This window comes from Pipistrellus kuhlii, unplaced genomic scaffold (assembly GCF_014108245.1).
Source record: "Pipistrellus kuhlii isolate mPipKuh1 unplaced genomic scaffold, mPipKuh1.p scaffold_m20_p_15, whole genome shotgun sequence".
In the NCBI taxonomy this organism is placed as follows: Eukaryota; Metazoa; Chordata; class Mammalia; order Chiroptera; family Vespertilionidae; genus Pipistrellus; species Pipistrellus kuhlii.
In genome coordinates this window covers 28231825-28251890 of record NW_023425460.1, presented here as the reverse complement: position 1 = coordinate 28251890, position 20066 = coordinate 28231825, and the positions used below count along the sequence as shown (strand labels likewise).

The window sequence follows — 20066 nt, the reverse complement described above, 5'->3', positions numbered from 1 at the left end:
ATCTGTGAATGCCCCTCAGGCAGAAGCCACAGAGCCCAGAGCTGTGTGGGCGGCAGCCCTGTCCCTCGCCTGGGAAAGCCAAGCCTGTTTGTCTCCAGGCGGAGCCTCCAGGCAGAGCCCCGCACCAGGAAGGACAGCCCGCCTGAGCCCAGGCCACCAGCCACCTCGTCCCGCAGCCCTGCTCTCTCCACTGCGCCGATGGCCTGAAGTCATGGACGCCAGGAGCTCAGAGCCCCAAGTAAATGCACATAGTTCTTGCACTAGAGGAAGAATTCCTGAGTACGGCATTTCACAGATCAAACCATGTTCTTTGTTGTTATTGTTAATCCGCACCCAAGGGTATTTTTCCATTGATTTTTAGAGAGTCCAGTGGACCCTTAGAGACCAGGGCACAGCCTGGGGAGAGATCGCCCCGGCTGCTCTGTGGACTCACTCCACCCGTCTGCTTGTATGTTCTCAGCTGTGAGGGCTGATTCTCTTTTCCCTTCGATTCCATTTCCGTGGTGTATGAGCCTGGGTTCGGGACGGATTTGGGCGGGGGGGGGGGGGGGGGGGGGGGGGATTCCTCCATAGTCACGGAGAGATGTTCTAGAACGGCAGCTGAGAGCTCCGTGTGGTGCTGCACGTCCTGTCAGGGTCCAGACCTCTCATTCCACCACCAAACCTCACCCGCTCCCACCACAGCCCCAGTCGCTCCGCCCCGAGTGGGGCTCCCCCTCTGGAAAAGGGGGGACCGAGTTGTTTGTGAGGACCAGAGGAATCTGCCGCGATCGCTGGGGAAAGGGGAGGCAGGGACAGATGAGGATAAGGCAGATGCAGCCCAGTGGACCTTGGGGGGTGGGCGGGCAGGGCTCATGGGTGTTCACTATTACAACTCCTTAAGCATTTCTCTGCACGTGGTAATATTCATGATAAATATTGGGAGGAAGAACCCACCAAGCTGTTGACATCTTTGAGCTGAGAATTCCAGCAAATGGAGCTTCGTAGGACCGAGCAGCAGCCTGGCCGAGGCCTGGGCATGTGTGCGGGGAGGGAGTCCTTCCCGATGTGAGCGGCACCCCCGTCAGTGTGTCCGAGGCCGAGGGCACGGACACTGGGACTCGGGGAAGGGGCGGTTCAGTGTGCCAGCGTTCACCTCATTCCAGAGGGGATTTGTGGTGACTTGCCAAATGCCCAGGACTTCAACCGGATTAAGTAAGTGAAGGCCGTGTCAGTGAGTGAAGAATGCGATAGATGCGTCTCATGTCGTCATGTTCTGCCTGTGAATCTTTTTTTTTTTTTTATATATTTTATTGATTTTTTTCACAGAGAGGAAGAAAGAGGGATAGAGAGTTAGAAACATCGATGAGAGAGAATCATCGACCAGCTGCCTCCTGCACACCCCCCACTGGGGATGTGCCCACAACCAAGGTACATGCCCTTGTCCGGAATCGAACCCAGGACCCCCCAGTCCGCAGGCCGACGCTCTATTCATTGAGCCAAACCAGTCTCGGCTGCCTGTGAATCCTGAAAGCAGTGGGTGCAGAGGTGGCTGGCACCGTGAGAGCAGAGAGAGCTCAGGTTCCCTTTCGCTTGGTGGCTGGCTTTCCTGAAGCCCCAGCTAGGCCTCCTCTTTTCATGGTTGATTTTAATGCTTCATCAGCCAAAGAGAAATAACCCAGAAAACCAATCCAAGTGGTGGACTTAAAATTACCAACACTGATCAGAGGCTCTACTTAATTATTTTTATACATATGTATATTTTATTGATTTCAGAGAGGAAGAGAAAGAGAGAGAGAGAGAGAGAGAGAGAGAGAGAGAGAGAGAGAGAGAGAGGGAGAGAGAGGGAGAGAGAGGGAGAGAGAGAAAAGAGAATCATCAATGATGAGAATCATTGATCTGCTGCCTCCTGTATGCCCTGCACTGAGGTTCAAGCCCACAACCCAGGTATGTGCCCGGACTGGGCATCGACAGTCAACCACTGAGCCACACCAGCCAGCCCCCACCTATATTCTTGACTGCCCCATCCTGTGTGCAGCACCTGGGCCCCAGCAGTGTTTCTCAGTTATTCTGTCTGTGAAAGCACAAATACAGTCATTCAGTCAGGGGCACCCGTGGGCCTGCCTTGCCTGTCGAACTTGACCTCTATGTAGGAACACTCCTTGGAAAGGGCGGTGCTTGGTTAGGAAGCCGGAAAGTGTGTTTCTTTTCCTCAGCTGGAAATGTACTTTATAGAAAAACGTTAGAAAATACTAACTCCTATTCTTTTTTTCCTCCCTCTTCTCTCTTCCTTTTAAAACTACATTGTTCTTAGTATATATTCTTCCAACTTCCACGCAGTGAAGAGGGAATCGGATGGGGCTCCCTGCGACCTCGGGAGCCTGGAGAACGAGAGGCAGATTTATAAAAGCGTCCTGGAAGGTGGAGACATCCCTCTCCAGGGCCTCAGTGGGCTCAAGCGCCCGTCCAGCTCGGCCTCCACGAAAGGTAACCCCGCGAAGCCTGCAGGCCCCTCGCCTGTCCACCGCCATCGGGTGTCGCTCCCGTCCGCAGTTACCGGGTGTTGGCAGGGGGAAGCTCCCGCCACTGGAATCACTTTGGTCTCGTGCAGGTCCACTTCCAGGCTCTGAGCCTTCCTGGTCCCTCCCCTCTCTCACCGGCCATTTTTCTTTCTGGTATTAATAGTTCTCCGCCTCTAATCCCAGCCTTGCTCTCCCTGAAGCATCTCTCTCTCTCTTTTTTTTTTTTTTTTTTTTTTTGTTCTGATTCCCTTTCCTTAGAAATTAGCTGAGCTTTAGCTTTTCCTGACTCTAGCAAGGTGGCCATTTTTTCGTTGCATTTTGCACCTGCTTTGCAGCACAGATTATTTTGCTTCTGGACATCGACTGGAAATTTAAAATAAAAACACCTTATGACAAATGAGCATGTTACCTCTCCCTTTTTTTATTTTTTATTTTTTAGCAGCTTTTTGCTTTAACCTAATGGGTCTGTTTATTTTATTCTGCATGCTTTCCAGTGGATCGTAAAGGTGGGAATGCTCACATGATTTCTTCATCTTCAGTTCATAGCCGAACAGTTAGCACTAGCAATGCCTTAGGCCCCGTGTGTAAGCACAAGAAACCCCTGTCTGCTGCAAAAGCCTGCATTTCCGAAATCCTCCCCTCCAAGTTCAAGCCCAGGCTCTCCGCTCCCAGCGCTCTCTTGCAGGAACAGAAGAGTGTCCTGCTGCCTTCGGAAAAGGCTCAGAGCTGTGAGAACCTCTGTGTCTCCTTGTCTTTGAACGGCTCCAAGAGAGGGCTCCCCCTGCAGGTGGGGGGAAGCATCGAGAACCTGCTCATGCGCTCCCGGCGGGATTACGACAGCAAGTCCAGCAGCACCCTGAGCTTGCAGGAGTACGGCTCCAGCGCCAGGAGGCCCTGCCCGCTCTCCAGGAAGGCGGGCATGCAGTTCACCATGCTCTACCGGGACATGCACCAGATCAACCGAGCCGGCCTCTTCCTGGGCTCTGCCTCCTCCGCCAGCGTGCGGGACCTGGCCTCCCACTTCGAACGGAGCAGCCTGGGCCTGGGCAGGGGCGAGCTGGGCCCCAGCCAGGAGGGCTCGGAACACATCCCCAAGCACACCGTCTCCTCCCGCATCACGGCCTTCGAGCAGCTGATCCAGCGGTCACGGTCCATGCCGTCCCTGGACCTGTCGGGCAGGCTGAGCAAGTCCCCCACGCCCGTGCTGTCCCGGAGCGGCCTGACCGCAGCCCGCTCCGCCGAGTCCCTGCTGGAGTCCACCAAGCTCCGGCCCCGGGAGGTGGACGGCCTGAGCCCCGGGGGGGCCTACGCCTCCCCGACGTGCGGCAGTGTGGCCGACTCCCCCTTGGGGTTCAGGGGCCTGGCGCCCTCGGAGCCCCTCTCCACCTGCTCCGACGAGCTCGACCACTGCTCCAACGTCTCCAGCGACAGCAGGGAGGGCAGCGGCGGCAGCGTTCACGGGGACTTCCCCAAACACCGCCTCAACAAGTGCAAGGGCACCTGCCCCGCCTCCTACACCCGCTTCACCACCATCCGCAAGCACGAGCAGCAGGCCTCCCGGCAGCCCGACTGGCGCCCGGACTGCAGAGGGGACCGCAGCGCGCTGCTCAGGAACATCTACCTGATGAGCCCCCTCCCCTTCCGGCTGAAAAGGCCCCCCCAGCAACACCCCAGGCAGCCTGCCCCCGGGGACTTCTTGGGCAGGAAGCCGGACCTCCCCGGGCAGTCCCAGCAGGACGAGCCCCACGCCAGGGGGAAGCCCCTGGTGCCCAGGCGCCTGTCTTCCCGACACGCCATGGCCAGGCTGGGCCGGACCGCAGAGCCCCCTCAGGAGAGACCCGCGGCCCCCGAGGACTGCCCGGGGGCCTTTGATAATGGGAACCCCGTGCCGTACTCAGACCACGGCCTGGACAGAAACAACAACCCCCCCGGGGAGCCGGGACCGTCCCGCGGAGGTGGCCTTTTGTGTCTTTGCCCCGTCTCCGCTCCCGTCTCCGCTCTGCTTGCTCTGTCCCCTCCTCCTGTGTGCCCTTGGTGCTCATCTTCTGGTCCGTCCTTTGTTTTCTGTTTGTTTTGCTTGGCAATGAATCATGGCTCGTAGTGGCTGCACTTCTTCAAAAACAAAGCCCCCATGTCATCTAGACTAACCTCCAAACTGTTTCGAAAGAAAAATTGGCCGCTTAGCTCCCCTGAGAAATTGGTTCGTTGGAACCCTTGTGCCCCTTGCCGTTTGCGCCAACCCCGACTCCCCGTGGTTTTTTGAGAGGCAGCCTCTCCCGGTGGCCCAGTGTGTGTGTGTGTGTGTGTGTACAGTGTCCCTGTGAGATCCTGCACGCCTCTTAGCAGGGACACTTGTCCGAGAAGGTCCTCTCTTTATGCTCACCTTTTGCCTTCTAAGGGGTTTTGTATTACACTAGTTCACGAGTGAATCCAAAACGTGGGGGGAATTCGAGGGTTCTTTCGTTTGGAATTTGATTATTGATCACTGGTCTCTACAGCTGTAAAAAAAAAAAAAATCTTGCTATTTAGAATGGATGAAAGGTGAAATCTTTTCCCAGTTTGGTTTCCCACTGAATCTTTGCCTGTTTTAATTCCACTTTGTTCTTTTGAAGATTCAGAATCACCGAGACATTTTATACCAGCTGACTACTTGGAATCCACGGAAGAATTCATCCGGAGGCGTCATGACGATAAAGAAGTAAGTGCCATTTCTAAAACCTCTTGGCTCTGGGGCAGATAAAAACATGAAGGAAGTGAACATCCCAGATATCTGCCAGAGAGAGGACATGGCCTAGCAGTTGGAAGCAAAGATTCGCTTTGTCAGAAATGACTTTTTATGTGACATTGGCTCAGTCAGGCCTCTTTTAGTTCTCTTTCCCTTAAAGTAGATTTTCCCAAGGCACTGGGTTCTGAATGCTATGTTGCCCACCCTGTATTGCTCTTTGCTCTTTCATCCCTCCTCCATACCCCGGCCTTATTATTCTCCAGGGAAATCCTCTCACATGTTCCTCCAGTACTGCCATCCCTCTGTTGGCACCAGGCACGGTGCACGTTGGGAAGGATGCAGTAGGCGAAAGAGGAAACTGGAGAGGAATGATGACCATGTACATACTGTGGTCACTAAAAGGCAGCCATTTGAAGTTGCCTTTGAACTCAGAAGAAGAGATGCCCCAGTAAATGTTAGTAAACCCCCACCAAGAGCTTCAGGCTGAGCCCTTTCCTTGCAGCGGCGGAGGCATAGCTGACAGGGCAGGGAAAGCTGTGCGTGCCCTTGGGATTCAGGAAGCGGCCGCGCTGGCCCTCCGTTGACTGGGCCACATCGCAGCGTCTGCTGTACACAGTGTTGGTCCAAGGCGAGCTTTCTAGGCTTTGCGTCCCCAGGAGAATGTGTCTTGTAGCGGAAATGGGCTGCAGTGCCTGTTGCTGTCCTGAGTGAAGAGGTGGAGGAAGGCCGGAGTCCGGCGGCAGCAGGAGGTGGAGGGTGTTCAAGTCTACACAGCTCTTCCTCTCTCTGCAGAGTCTGAAGTCCCTGGTGGTTCTGTTTCATAGTGGTTTCAGGGTTTGGGTGGGTTTTCCTTAAGGATTGGGGGTGAGACCAACTTTGGGGAGAGCTGGATGGTGCATCAAAAGACAGAAAAGACATGGTCTCCCCTCTCCGGCATAACGCAGGCAGTATTCAGTAAGACTCTGGCCTGCGTCCACAGGAGAAAGAAGAGGAAGGATCTATGAATAGAGTAGTTGGTAATAACAAGGTGAAAACCTCGGACACCGTGAGTGTTCATGAGGCCACAGAGCAGATTCGGTTCTCGTCACCGTCTGAGCCACAAGAGCCGCCCTGCAGCCGGAAGCTGGGCCGGAGGAGGCATTCCCACGCGCTGTGTAGACCGAATGCCCAGCACGGAAGGTTTTGTGATAGAACGCCGCCTGCCACGCTGGAGGCGTGTTTTATGCAGTTGGTCTAACCATTTAGTATGTTGAGAGGTACATTCAGAAGGTGCGCAGCTCGGTTCCTGAATCACATTGCTCACAGGCCCTTAAAAACTACGTCTTTCCCAGGGTATTGGCTTATGTGGTTAAACTAGGAGGAAGGTGGATTTATCGAGGTCACATTCAAGTGCTCCATTCCCTGTCCACTTTCTCTGGCTTCACGTGACCTTGGCCAGAGCACTGTCACTTCACGTGACCTTGGCCAGAGGTCTGTCCTCAGCATCAATCCATTCCCCCTTCCCAGCTCAATCCATTCCCCCGTTCCAGCACCAGAGGTCTGGCCTCAGCATCAATCCATTCTCCCTTCCCAGCTCAATCCATTCCCCTGTTCCAGCACCAGAGGTGTGGCCTCAGCATCAATCCATTCCCCCTTCCCAGCTCAATCCATTCCCCCGTTCCAGCACCAGAGGTGTGGCCTCAGCATCAATCCATTCCCCCTTCCCAGCTCAATCCATTCCCCCGTTCCAGCACCAGAGGTCTGGCCTCAGCATCAATCCATTCCCCCTTCCCAGCTCAATCCATTCCCCCGTTCCAGCACCAGAGGTCTGGCCTCAGCATCAATCCATTCCCCCTTCCCAGCTCAATCCATTCCCCCGTTCCAGCACCAGAGGTCTGGCCTCAGCATCAATCCATTCCCCCTTCCCAGCTCAAGGAGCACCGGTGCTGGCGTGTTTCTAGCAAACGCTTTCTTATTCACATTGACATTGATGATGGTGGCATTCCAGGAAAAGGTCATGTCAGCCCTGGCAGGGACACCCGTGGTCATCTAGTCACCCCCTTGTTCATCCAGGAAGGGATGTGAGAGGTGGTGGTTGCCAGGCAGAGCCGGAGACCAGGGCTCCATGTGCTTACAGAGCACCTCATGGTCTTGTCTTATTTAATCTCCACAATAATTTACCGAGCACTGGAAATCCACAAATCAAACTCAGTTTCATTTCACCTAATGAAGAAACAGTAATGTTTAAAAGAATAGCAAGAAAGTAACAGATGCTCTGCCAGTCAAACATGGCCTTGGCTGAGGCCTCCTAAAAGCTGTGCCCAGAGAAGATCGCTGGCCTCGAAGAGGAGCTGTTTGCTGAAGTGGGCAGCTCCACTCTGTCCACCATCTTAGAGTAACAGGCATAAGAAGCACAGCAGTGACCTCGTTGGCCTTGACCCCACAGAATAAACACCCATAGCAGGTGTAGTAGGTCAGATGTGGGTAGAGGAGTCAGCCAGCCCCAGTCCCACTGTGGGAACAGCTGTGGGAACTCATTGCTGCCCCACGAGGTAAGGGCAGCACTGCCAGCCTCCTGCCACTGGCCCAGCATGCGTCTGGATGCATGGATGGACCTGGGCCACCTGGCCTTGCTGCCCGTGTGAGGAGGTCAGAGGCTTTGGGCTGTGCCAGGGGCAGGTTGCAGACTGTGTAACTGGGTGGACTTTTCCTTCGCCGTGTCCCACTGTCCTCCGGTTTCTCCTGTGCAGGGTTGTCTCCTTCCTACGCGGAGTGGCTCCAGGGGGGGGGGGGGTCATAGTGGAACATGACCATTAAGCCCTTCCAGCGTCTAACCCTTGAACTTCCCTCCTGTTGACCCAGCACCTTCTCCTCAGTTGTTTCTGTTGGCAGTTTTCCAGTGCCCTGGACCAGATGATTCACTGCCCATTTTATGCAATTTCATGGCAGAAACTTTTAGCGGACCAGCGACGACTAAAGCGCGAGCAAGAAGAGGCCGATATCGCAGCTCGACGCCACACGGGCGTCATTCCGACGCACCATCAGTTTATCACTAATGAGCGCTTTGGGGACCTCCTCAATATAGACGATACGGCAAAAAGGAAATCTGGGTCAGAGGTCTGTTTTGGTCGCCTCGGATCTGCTGCTTGACCCAACGCCATATTTGCCTCCCCTCAGCATCGCCCGCTGTAGGCCGGATTAGTTCTGTCATCCTGGCTTCCCTAGGCTCGCTTTGGCTCGCTGTGCCTGGTCCGTGGACATGAGTCCCATCATGTCCTATGCTCTGTATGTTCAAGCATGCCTGGCTGCGGGACCGGGGTCTGCTGGCACATGCCCTCTGCATGCCTAGAGCATCGGCTGCCTCCATGCGTCCACTCGTCCACATCCTGCCTTTCATCGTGATACAGTGTTGCCTGTGCGTTCTGCTTAGAAACCTTCAACCTTGGTCCCTGGGCGTTAGCTTCGGTGTGGCCAAGGACAAGGTTCTTCTAAGAGATGGGGGAGTGAAACGTAGGTTACAGAAGTTAGCTAGCATTGCATCCTTTACAGCACATGTGTCAAACACAAGGCCCGCGGGCCAAATCCGTCCCGCCAGGCCTTGCAATGTGGCCCGCACCGTGCTGTCATCACTGCACTCCGCTGCGTTTCCATCACAATGACAGTTTATGACTGTTCGGTAAACCATTCGGCCCGCGATTTAGGCTGGATTTTAGATTTTGGCCCCTTCTCTGATTGAGTTCGACACCCCTACTTTACACCGACCTCGAAATGTAGTCCCTTAACATTGAACTGTCAGAGCCATACTGCCTCGGTGGTTCAGTGAGGCACTGGGTTAAGTGCCCAACAGCCTCACTGGTGCATTTTAAAACTGAGGCGTTTTGCAGCTGGACGAGTTCATGGAGGGTGAGAGGCATTCCATTTGTTCCCTTAATTTTGACATTTCTCAGCTGAGGTTATGAAACTTAATATCATAAAACAAACAAAGAAGCAGAAACCTTTGAAGTGATGTTGTTCAGGCCCGGCCTCCTCCCCTGAGGTCGGCATGTTGAAATTCTCGTGCTGCCAAGGCTGCCTCTTGCGCCAGAGTTCGTTTTGCCACATGACCCTCCAGGGGCCCTGCTGAGGTTGGCTCCTTTTGGGGGCCTGCGTGTCTGCGGCTTGGGCTGTAGAAATGAGTTCCACCCAAAGTATAGACAGTTTTATCATCTTTCAATTTAATAGTAGATGAATACTCATTTTTCTATCTTTTGAGTGACAGAGGCGGCACTGGCTAGTGGTCAGATTGTCTGGGAAGAAGAGGTAGAGAAAAGGAGGAGCCAGATTAGAAGACGGGAAGCTAGAGAGAGGACGGAGACTCTAACATGATGGGGGAAAAGGTCATAGGAAGAGGCAGGAGTTCGCAAGGTTGGTTAGTTTCGAGAGAAGGACGCCTTTTGGCCTCTTGTGCCAGCTTCTCGAAGCCACCGGTTCTGAGGCTACAGTGGTGGCTGGTCCTCTCTGGGCGGGCTCTCTCGAGAGTGATGAGGAAGATGGGAACACGCCAAGGCACCGAGGCCTGCACACTCACACGGATAGACAGCACACGGGCGTGAGAATGCAGCTGGGGTAGAATAACCATGACAGAGGCAGGCACACTGCCCAGCCCTCCTGCCTCCCTCCACAGCAGTTGTTCTCTCACTCTGAGTTCTCGAATCCCCTAGGGGCTTGTTCACATACAGGAGGCTGGGCTCCGTCCACAAAGCATCTGATTCTGGCCTGAGAGTGTGCATTTCTAACCAGTTCCCAATGACGTTGGTGATACCGGTTTAGGGACCACACTTTGAAAATCACTGCCCTCGATGTTGGCCGACAGACATGAGAAAACGAACACCAACAAGTCCCAGGGCACCAGGCCATGTAGACACACTTCAGACCCGTCACATAGACTTTGGGTGACCACTGGTTCTGCGCAAGACCCTGTGGGGAGGCGGGACCGAGACTCAGGTTGTGCCCTTGGGAAGCTGGCAGTCCAGCAGGAGAGGCCCCTCCAAACAGGTGTCTGTGGTAGAAAGGGGTGTCTCTGCTGTGGTAGGGAGCACAGCGCTGTGGGAGCCAGAGCATCCAGCCCCAGGGAGATTAGGAAGACAGAGGGAGATAGTGTACAAGCAATGGTGGCTCAGGTAATACGTCCCAGCAGGTCAGTGAAATCAGTGTTGCTCAGCGTTGAGTAATAGATGGGTTTCTTTTAATGAAAAAAGAAATTTCACCAACCCCCAGTTTTGACCTAAGCCAGTTCACAAATTAAACAATAAACTACACTCCTGTACAACTTTATTCATTTCACTGATAGGTCATATCACTTTGCCTGAACCCAGTTGCCACCCCAAGTGTGCAGATGGCGCTGTTTGGTGCAAATATTTACCTCACACAGTTCTGGCGCTAGCTGTCAGGGGTGGCTACCACTTTCATTGCAGTCACTCTGCAATGTTTGTCCTTGCAGTTTCGGTCATTTTCTCTTGTCATTTATCATCCACCCACATCCGTTCTTTTCTTATTTGCCCACAGCTGTTCAGTTGTGTCCCTTGGTCACAGACACAGTAGGCATTGAGACTGTGTAGCATTGGTTGTAAGGTCATCCTTCAATTGACCTCTAATATGCATATAGATAGAAGGATGGAAGCATCAGCATGAAGATGAAAAATAAAAAATTCCTGTGGAGAGTTCATGCCCTTAAGAAGGTCCCTCCAAGACCCCAGCTTGAGGAGCCTGGTCACATGGGCGTCTCACTGAGGGGTCAGGAGCTAAAGCTTGATGAGGTTTCTCAGTTCCACCTTTCTTACCTAGAGTCGCCCATTTCCCCTGTACTTTGGCCATGGCCTCTAATATTGAAAGAGGAAGTGTGTGATTTAATTTCCGTCACATTGTTCCCCTAGACCAGGTGGTCATGGGGTCAGAATTATATTGGCAGCTATATTGCTCACATGATTTCTCTCCCCTACTTTTTTTTTTTTAATTAGTTAAAATAACTACTTTTTTTATATGTGTATATTTTATTGATTCTTTACAGAGAGGGAGAGAGATAGAGAGTTAGAAATATCAATGAGAGAGAAACATCGATCAGCTGCTTCCTGCACACCCCCCACTGGAGATGTGCCTGCAACCAAGGTACCTGCCCTTGACCGGAATCGAACCTGGGATCCTTGAGTCTGCAGGCCGACGCTCTATCCACTGAGCCAAACTGGTCAGGGCTAAAATAACTACTTTTAATGGTGGGGAAGACAGATGCGCAAATACATATGGGGGTAAGTAAAGGTGAACTTCTTGCTCTTTTTGCCGGAATTGGAAATGAAAACATTCCTGACCGAGAAGGCGGTTCAGCCAAGGTGTAGCAAACAGACTTGCCTGACGGGAAGAGTGTAATGAGAGATAAAGGCCATTAGGTGTGAGAGGGGAGACATTACCCACCGGCCTTCATAACACTTAGGAACTGAGATTTGATCTGAGGGCAGTTGAGAGCCTCAGCCAACCTCAAAGCCAGGAAGTGATGTGATGGAAGCATTTGAGGAATGTTCTTTGTGCTCCTGAGTGACAGCAGATTACAGCGAAGAGAAGTGAAGTCAAAGGAAGCTTTGTGCCTGTGAACCAGTCAGACCTGAGCGGGGCTGTGGAGGGAGAGGCTGACTTCATGGCAGACTGAGGAAGGCGGGGAGACGGGCTAAGGGTGCGCCCAGGCCTGGCGTCTGGAAGGAGAGGGTCACCTGACAGGCAGGGGAGCCTTGGAGAAAGGATGAGCGCAGGGCCCCCTGCATCTGGCTGTGGGCAGTCTCATGGGCTCGGCACACGGCGAAATGGACGGACGAAGTTGAAGATGACGTGAGAGGGGAATTGGGGTTTCATCTACTTGCAGGTCATAATTTAAGCCAGGCAAACAGGATATAAGAGTAGGACAGTCACAGCCCACACAGTCAGGCTTTCTGGCTAGCTCCCTTTTCCTTTTTTATTAGTTTGTTTTTGTCTTCATAGCGATGGTCAGCTGCGGGGAACTAGAACGTCAGCTTTGGGACTTTTGTCACCACCTCCTCCCCAAATCTGGCCCTCCTTGGGGAGAGTCTCACACATGACGTAGCTGACCAAGCATCCACCTAGTGTTCTGCTGAGGTCACACGAGAGGAATCCTGCCCAGATGTATACCCCAGAATGAACTGGTTAGATTGCGTCTTTCTGCTTTGCTTTCCGGAAACGCGTGAAAATGTGTCCTGTCCACCATTTGTGAATTTTGATTTTTAACTTGACTTTGTTTCTTGTGTTTAGATGAGACCTGCCAGAGCCAAATTTGACTTTAAAGCTCAGACACTGAAGTAAGTGCCACCGGTCCTATTTGTCTGTCATTTTAACTGCCTCTCTATACGCAGGCGTCCACTTCGAGAGAAGAGCAGGGGAAGTAGCAGTGATGAAAACCAGTCGTTCATGGCGTTCGCCGTGTGCCGAGCACTGTTCTGAGTGCTGTGCGCTATATTCTGCTGTGTCACGGAGCTCCCGTGGGCAGCAGTGGCCAGCAGCCATCCCGTCGTCCTGCTGGTGGGAGGCCCCACGTCTGACGATGAGGGAGACCTCCCATCCTCAGACACGGGAACTGCTGTGTGGAGGCTGCTAGGCCGCGATCTCCAGCACAAACCAGGCCACGACTTCCAGGACCTGGGCCCCAGTCTGGTGCCGGGGTATGTTTGTCATGACGCCTCCAGCCCTTTGGCTCAGCAGCTAACAAGAGGCGGTGGCATTATGTCCCAGAAAGAGCATGGGCTTTGGAGTCCTGACTGCCACCCTTGTCTCTGTGTCCATGGCCGTTCCTGCCTCAGATTTTCTCATCTGTAAAATGGGCATAAAGATGCCTCTCTTGAAGGGCAGCCAAGGTATTACACTTACAAAACGTTATGCATGATGTAACCAGAGAGGGTAACAAAGATTTATAAAATAGACTTTAGTTTAATCAAGTAGACACCTTCATCCCCCTTCTTTTTAATTAAGAAAGGTCCATGTAGTATTCATTGAATGGTATCGTATTGACAATATTACATTTACCTACATTTCATTTTTTAAAGTCTTAAAACAATTTTTTTTTTTTTAGAGCAACCCTGTCAAGTAGAAGAGATGAGAAATCTGAGGTAGACAGGACGGTCGCCACCTCCCACAGTGAGGGCTCTGGAGAGGGCGCCTCTCTCCGGACGGGGCTTTCGTCCTGCCCCGCTGCCGCCAAACAGTTAGAGCAGCGTCTCAAACGTCTGCAGTCACTGGGTTCTCTTTCCCCCATAGCCTGTTACTCAGAAGAGCTCTTAACAGCGGGGCCCCTGCGGCTCCCACCTGCCTGAGCAGCTGCAAGTCACGTAGGTGGCCGCGTTGGGCCTGCAGACCGCCAGCACCCGTGGCTATGCCGAGGGTCCTGCTCCCCGGGTGGCCATGGTTGGGTAAAGGGAGGGTGATTTCAGAGCACCCCAAGGAGGACGATGGCCAAAATCTGGCCAAACACATTCCTTCTCCCAGAGACGGATGCCCGATCCCTTCAAGGGCTTCTTTCGGATCAGAGTCCCGTCTACCAGTGAGGGACCACAAAGGCGGCCTTGTTCCTTCGTTCGGCACAGCGCTGGCTTTGTGTAAGGTTTTCCAGATGTGGCCCCACTGTTCAGCCAGCATCTCTCATGTCCATGGGACTTCCTGGCACAGGGTAAAGCAGCCACACCCCTCCAGACTGCAGGCAGAGACCTTGCTCTCGCGGCGGTTGGTGTGGCACAAATGGAAAAGATCTACGCGCGTGTGTTTTCAATTCCAGAAAATTTCAAGTTACAATTTTTGTTCTCACTTTATGTCTTCGTATTGTCTCTATTTTTTTTTAAAGGGAGTCCTGATTAGAGGTTAACATCATCATTGTTGAGGCAAACAAAGGGATGGATATGAAGAGGTTGGAAAGGGGGCATGAAGAACATTTGAAAACCTGCTTTTCTTTCCAAGATCCCTTTATGCTGACAGGAAGTGAATTAACATTTACTGAGTGCTAACTACATGCCAGGCACTGGGCTGGGTGTTTTATTTGTAGTTTGTTGCTGAATTCTCCAACAACTCTGAGTTAGCTCCTATTCTGATAAAGTATCTGAGAGAGAGCATTTGGCCCAAGGTTCCAGAGCTAGTAGATGGTATAACTGGATTTTGAACCCAGATCTGCCCAATTTTAGCCTCTCTACTGCATGATGATGGATGGATGGTGAGATGGATGGAACAATCGGGAATATTGATATCAGAGAAATAATTTGATGATAATTTAAAGCATTGAAGGCATGCCTCGGCAGGGCAGAGAAGAGGGTAGGGAAGGCAGTAAAAGTGTTGAGAAGGAAACGCTTGTCATCATTGAATGAACATCAGTTACGACTAGTTAGTGCGTTGCTAGGTGTTCTGTAAACCGTGAGCACAGCACAGCATTCTCAAGAACTACTTAGAGAAACCACAACAAGCGAATAGGCTCCTGAGCACTTTCCAGAACTGGTCAGTTTGAAAGTTAGCATCCAGCCTCTGAAAGCCCAGAAAAGTGCCAGAGATGATGTAATTTCCCGCCTCGAAGGGTTCTCACTTCCCAATAGGGAGCCCCGCTTGTGTCAGGTGGTCCTTTTGGCCTCACTTCACGTCTTTTGCTAAAAAAAAAACTACATGTCTGAACCTCACAGGCATTGAAACCTCTGCTAAAATGCGTACCCTCTGTTGACAGGGAGCTTCCTCTGCAGAAGGGAGATATTGTTTACATTTACAAGCAGATTGACCAGAACTGGTACGAAGGCGAGCACCACGGCCGAGTGGGCATCTTCCCGCGCACCTACATCGAGGTACCGCAGCCCCTTTCTTCTGCTAGGGAAAGGCCAGCTGTGCCCAAAGGGCCGTTTGTTTATTGAGAACATGTGTTTTGTTTCCTCTCATGTTCCCCCTTTCTTCCCTTTTACCTCTTTGCCTTTCCCAGCTTCTTCCTCCTGCGGAGAAGGCTCAGCCCAAAAAGTTGGCACCGGTGCAGATTTTGGAATACGGAGAAGCTATTGCAAAGTTCAACTTCAATGGGGATACGCAAGTAGAAATGTCCTTCCGGAAGGTAAGACCTCTCCCCTGTGCCTCGGGCTCTGCGGGCGGCCCTGTTCTCACGGCAGGTGGCATTACAGGGCAGCAACCCCGTAAAGATGCACCAGTCAAGGGGGCATGAAGGGCGCAACTGGATGATTTTGAGATACTTTTAAAAATAAACCTTAGGCTAGCGTTCGGGTTTAGCCGCAGTAGTCAGGGTTTGGCTTGCGTATTTTGAACATAATTAAGCTGGCAGAGACATGTTCTTCCCAGGAATTCCAACACTTTGCCTGTCAAAGTTCTCTGGCTTTTCAAAGTTATTCATTTCATTGAGGACTGAGGAAAGTGAGGACATGCCTTAGCTAAAGATGAGCTCCTCACAGAAAAGTAGAAATACTGGAAGCAACGAGTGTCAGCTGAATGGCAGCTGATTCGGTGCGTGCGTGTGCAGTGGGATGTCCCACAGTGGCCCAGCACGCTGCCCACACTTAGAAACGTAGTATTCTTTTTCTTGAGAAAGAACGAGGCTCACTACATGTTGTTAAGTATAAAAAAAAAAAAAATGAATTGGAAAAGGGAAATACAGTGCATACTCAGCTTTTATATAAAAAAAAAAATATATGTGCAAGTCCAATTCACAGATACAGAATTCAACCTGGGAAGTACATATATCAAATTATTAACAGTAGTTACCCCAAGTGATAATATTATAGGTGACAATTACTTCAGCTTTTTATTTGCTTGTGTCTTAATTTTTCTATAATGATACAAGGAAAAATAAAGTTAGAAAAAGGAAGAAAAAAGAGAACCCCTCCCAAAAAACCTTTGCCTTAGAGAAGAAGTTTGCATATCTGTCCGTTTTGCAATCAGTGAGTGAAAACACTCCATTTGCCTGCTAGCTTGGGGAAATGAGTCTGACCTTCTTCATGGAAATATCTACAGGCCAAGCTCAACTTCCAGCACCCAGGTAGCTCCACAGCTGGGAACATCTCCATCCCAGGAATAGTAATTCTCTCCAGGTCTAGCAAGGAAGGTTCATGTGAGCAAAGAGTGTGCTAAATCAGCAGCACAGCGAGGGGTGCAGGCAGGGCCGCAAGGTGCTGGGGCAGGGAGGGACACGGACCGTGCCTTGCTGTGTCTTCCAGGGTGAGAGGATCACGCTGCTCCGACAGGTGGACGAGAACTGGTACGAAGGGAGAATCCCGGGGACGACCCGGCAAGGCATCTTCCCCATCACCTACGTGGACGTGCTCAAAAGGCCACTGGTTAAACACCCGGTGGATTACATCGACCTGCCTTACTCCTCCCCAAGTCGTAGTGCCACCATGAGCCCACAGGTACCTACGCGTCTTGTCACTGGTTTTCACAATCGGCGTGACAGCCCCTCGGTGCTGAGGGCACAGCCCCCCGAGGGCGGCTCCTCAGCCCATGATTGAGAGCCGTGCTCAGCAGGGGGCATATACAGATCCGGGCCTGTCTTCATGCATACAAATGGCACTTGTCACACACTTGGTTGGAGAAATATTATCACACACCTGGTTGGGGAAAAGGGAGAGCTTCAGGAGATTGCTCTGGGATAAGGTGACAGAGGGAGAGAAATCGGAGCCTTTGGCAGCTGGTCCAGGACTCTGTGCCGGGCGTACCCGGTGAAGCGGGCGGGGTGCCTCCACTGTTCTTACGTGAGCAGTCGTCCTCGGTCACCACATGGGTCAAGATTGGCTGCAAAAGACACAGACCCAGAGTACCCTTTGCAAGCGGAGACCAGGTTAAAAAGTAACAGAGAACATGTCTGTGTTATATCAAAAAATGTTCGCTTTCCTGAACATTCATTATGAGCAAACTGGTTTTAAAACATGAATTATTTCAAATCCCCACTTCCCCAAAGCCACAAAAAGTGAGGACCTGGGGCTCGGGGGAGGCGTGTGGGCGACTTCCTGCCAGAGCCCCGCCTGCTGCCTCTGGGCTGTCGGGAGGAAGGAGCGCAGGCCCGGGCCGGGGGACAGTGGATGGTCTTCTCTCCTCTCCTCCTGTCACTTTCTCCTCTCTGATCCCCAGGGCTGACCCAGGAGATGGGTGCTGGCATAAGGTGCGAGATCGTGCAGCACCTTCTACTTTATATGACAGGGACTTCAACTCAATGTTTTGCCTGACAATAGCCAAGTGAGACTATAAACTGACCACCTGCTCATTCTCCTCTCTGGAAGGCTCTTTGCTGAGCCCTCTGGAGAGAATAAAACCCAGGCAAGGCCGGGGCAGTGGAAAGTCATCGTTTTTCCTCAATTCTGGTCAGGGCCCTGGTTCTGGGTCAGGGCCCTGGTTCTGGGTCAGGGCCCCGGTTCTGGGTCAGGGCCCCGGTTCTGGGTCAGGGCCCCGGTTCTGGGTCAGGGCCCTGGTTCTGGGTCAGGGCCTGGGTTCTGGGTCAGAGCCTCAATTGTCCAGGTGGTTGGTGGGACAGACAGGTAGCTTCCAGTGTGTCCCTTTGGAAGTGACTCTGCAGACCAGGTGGCATGCATGTAAGTGCCCAACGGGACCCCCCCCTTTTCCTTTACCTCTTCCCCCACTCCACTCACTTCTTCACCCTCCCCACCTGCACATGATCACGCATACACACACACACACACACACGTGTGCGCACACACACGCACACTCACATCCCAGCTTCTCTCTGAGCCTAAGCAGACAGCTTCCTTTGGACACCATGCCCCGCTCTCTCCATCTCAGCCTCTCCGCGTGTCCCTGTGGTTATTCCCTCCTTTCTTCCTTAAGCTGACTCTACCTTGTGCTTCTTTCTTTTGTTTTCCTCTCTCTCCTTTTCTTTTTAAGTTTCCCAGTCATAGCAAGCTCATCCTGCCAGCCTCCTCATCTCTGCCTCACCCCCGCCGAGCCCTGTCCCCTGAGATGCAGGCTGTCACCTCAGAGTGGATCTCGCTGACCGTGGGGGTCCCAGGCCGGCGTCCCCTGGCCCTGACCCCCCCTCTGCCTCCTCTGCCGGAGGCATCTGTCTATTACTCTGACCACCTTGCTTTTTTGACAAGGCCTAGTCCCCCCCTGTCCCTCAGCCTCCCCCATTCGAGTTGGTCGGGTCGTTCCACCCCCCACTCCATCGTCTCCCCACTGGCCCTCCCTGCCCCCCACCGAGCCTACTCCCCGGTGCCCAGTGCCCAGGCCTCCCTTCACGTCAACGGAGACAGTGGCAGCCACAGGCCCCCTCCAGGCTTCCCGCAGGGCAGCCTCTCCCAGCCTCTGCTCGGGAGCCCCGATAGCGTCATCTCGGAGCTTAGCAACGCCTTCAGCAGCCAGGGCCCATGGCGAGAGGAAAGCAGACAGTACGGCAGGAAAGCAGAGAGGGAGGCAGGTGAGAGGCGCCCGGGCGGACCCACGATCTCTAAGAAGAGCTGCTTGAAACCTTCAGACGTGGTCAGGTGCCTGAGCACCGAACAGAGACCCTCAGACCTCTGCGCCCCCGCGGAGAGCCAGCCCGGCCAGGCCCCGGGCAGCGCTTTCCCGGGAAGGGAGGCTGAGCACACGGCGCCGCGTAGAGGGGGTGAGCAGGCCGGGCCGAAGGCTGCTCCGCGCGGTGTGCGCCAGGTAGGCTGCAGCATGGCGTGTGTGCCCTGGCGTCTCCATCGGCAGGCGGGCCCGACCTCTCACCCACGGTCGCCTGCCGAGGCCACGGGATGCCAGGGAGACCCACTTGCTTGTCTTGGGAGCAGAAATACCCAGGAGGGAACAGGGGGGGCCTTGAGGAAGGGTCAGGGCTGGGAAGTCAGGGGCAGAAGACAGGCTCCATTCTGGCCATTGGAGGGGATTCCAAAGTCGTGTGTTCCCCCCACTCCCCGCCCCCGTCTGCCGCACCAGCCCCTGGGAAGGAAGGAAGCCTCCCCCACCCAGCCCTGCTGCGGAGATCAGCTCGGTTTGCTCGGACTAACTGCTAGAGCCCAGGCTTCGGTGTGCTCAGTGTGGTTTGCTTCTGTGCGAGAACTGCTCCGTGGCGCTGCCGTGCCCTCCGTGGTCCGCGTCCTGTCTGTCTGTGGGTGCACAGGCCTTTGTTCACCGTGAACAAGTGCGCTTTGCTTCGGGAGGAGCGTCCAGATTTGGGTCCCTGGATGGGCATGCCAGCTCCTCACGTGCCTGTCCTCTCCTCTGTCCGTGTCAGCTGCAAAGATCTCTGAGTGTGGACCAAGGTGGCTGCAGGGTGTCTGCACGCTGAGAATTTGTTGTTGGGGGGAGGTGAGCGTGGCAATTTTATCACGATTCTCATCGCCCTGCGTTCAGTACCCCAGCTGTCCAAGAATCAGGTGTGGATGCCTGCTTACCTCCTAATGTCTAGTGACTTGGGACTTACTTCCCTTTCAGAGCCTCAGTTTCCCCATTTTTAAAGTGGACCTGATGACACCTACCTCAGAGAGTGGTCGAGAGGGTTCCAGGAAGTCACGTGAGAGAAGTGCTAGCACAGGGGCTGGGGCGGAGCATGGTCAGCATTCTGTAAATGGAAGCCACCCATCTCGGGTGACCTAGAGCTGCTTCTGGAACTGAGAACATTCTAGAACGTCTTTAGCACCCAATGGAATTCTTGACAATGTTGCTCCAAACAGTTCGTTGTCTGCTGTGTATGATGCCCACAGGAGAATGCTTGATCTCAGACCTGGTGTTCCCATTTCCCTTTGAAGTTTCAGTTTTCACTCAACAAATACTTGCTCAAGACCTGTAGACACCACCTTGGGGCAGGGGGCAGAAGTCATCCATCCCTGTCCTCAAGAACCTGGGTCCCAGCGCCAGGACTGCAGTAA

General features: G+C 53.2%; 1 protein-coding gene across 50 annotated transcripts in view; it reads left to right on the top strand.

Annotated features, from left to right (window-relative positions):
* The window catches only part of SORBS1 (sorbin and SH3 domain containing 1), a 210608-nt gene that overhangs the window by 172388 nt on the left and 18154 nt on the right, over positions 1 to 20066 (top strand). For 23 of the 50 annotated variants that reach the window (XM_045581933.1, XM_036438644.2, XM_036438646.2 and 20 more), the window contains 7 exons: positions 2294 to 2466; positions 5114 to 5199; positions 8155 to 8322; positions 12496 to 12542; positions 14936 to 15050; positions 15182 to 15307; positions 16422 to 16613. In XM_045581933.1, coding sequence (XP_045437889.1) covers positions 2294 to 2466; positions 5114 to 5199; positions 8155 to 8322; positions 12496 to 12542; positions 14936 to 15050; positions 15182 to 15307; positions 16422 to 16613 — 907 coding nt within the window. Of the gene's footprint in view, positions 1 to 2293; positions 2467 to 2995; positions 4457 to 5113; positions 5200 to 8154; positions 8323 to 12495; positions 12543 to 14935; positions 15051 to 15181; positions 15308 to 16421; positions 16614 to 18099; positions 18865 to 20066 lie in introns of all 50 variants that reach the window. The other 27 variants (XM_045581918.1, XM_045581922.1, XM_045581920.1 and 24 more) reach the window with 4 other exon arrangements.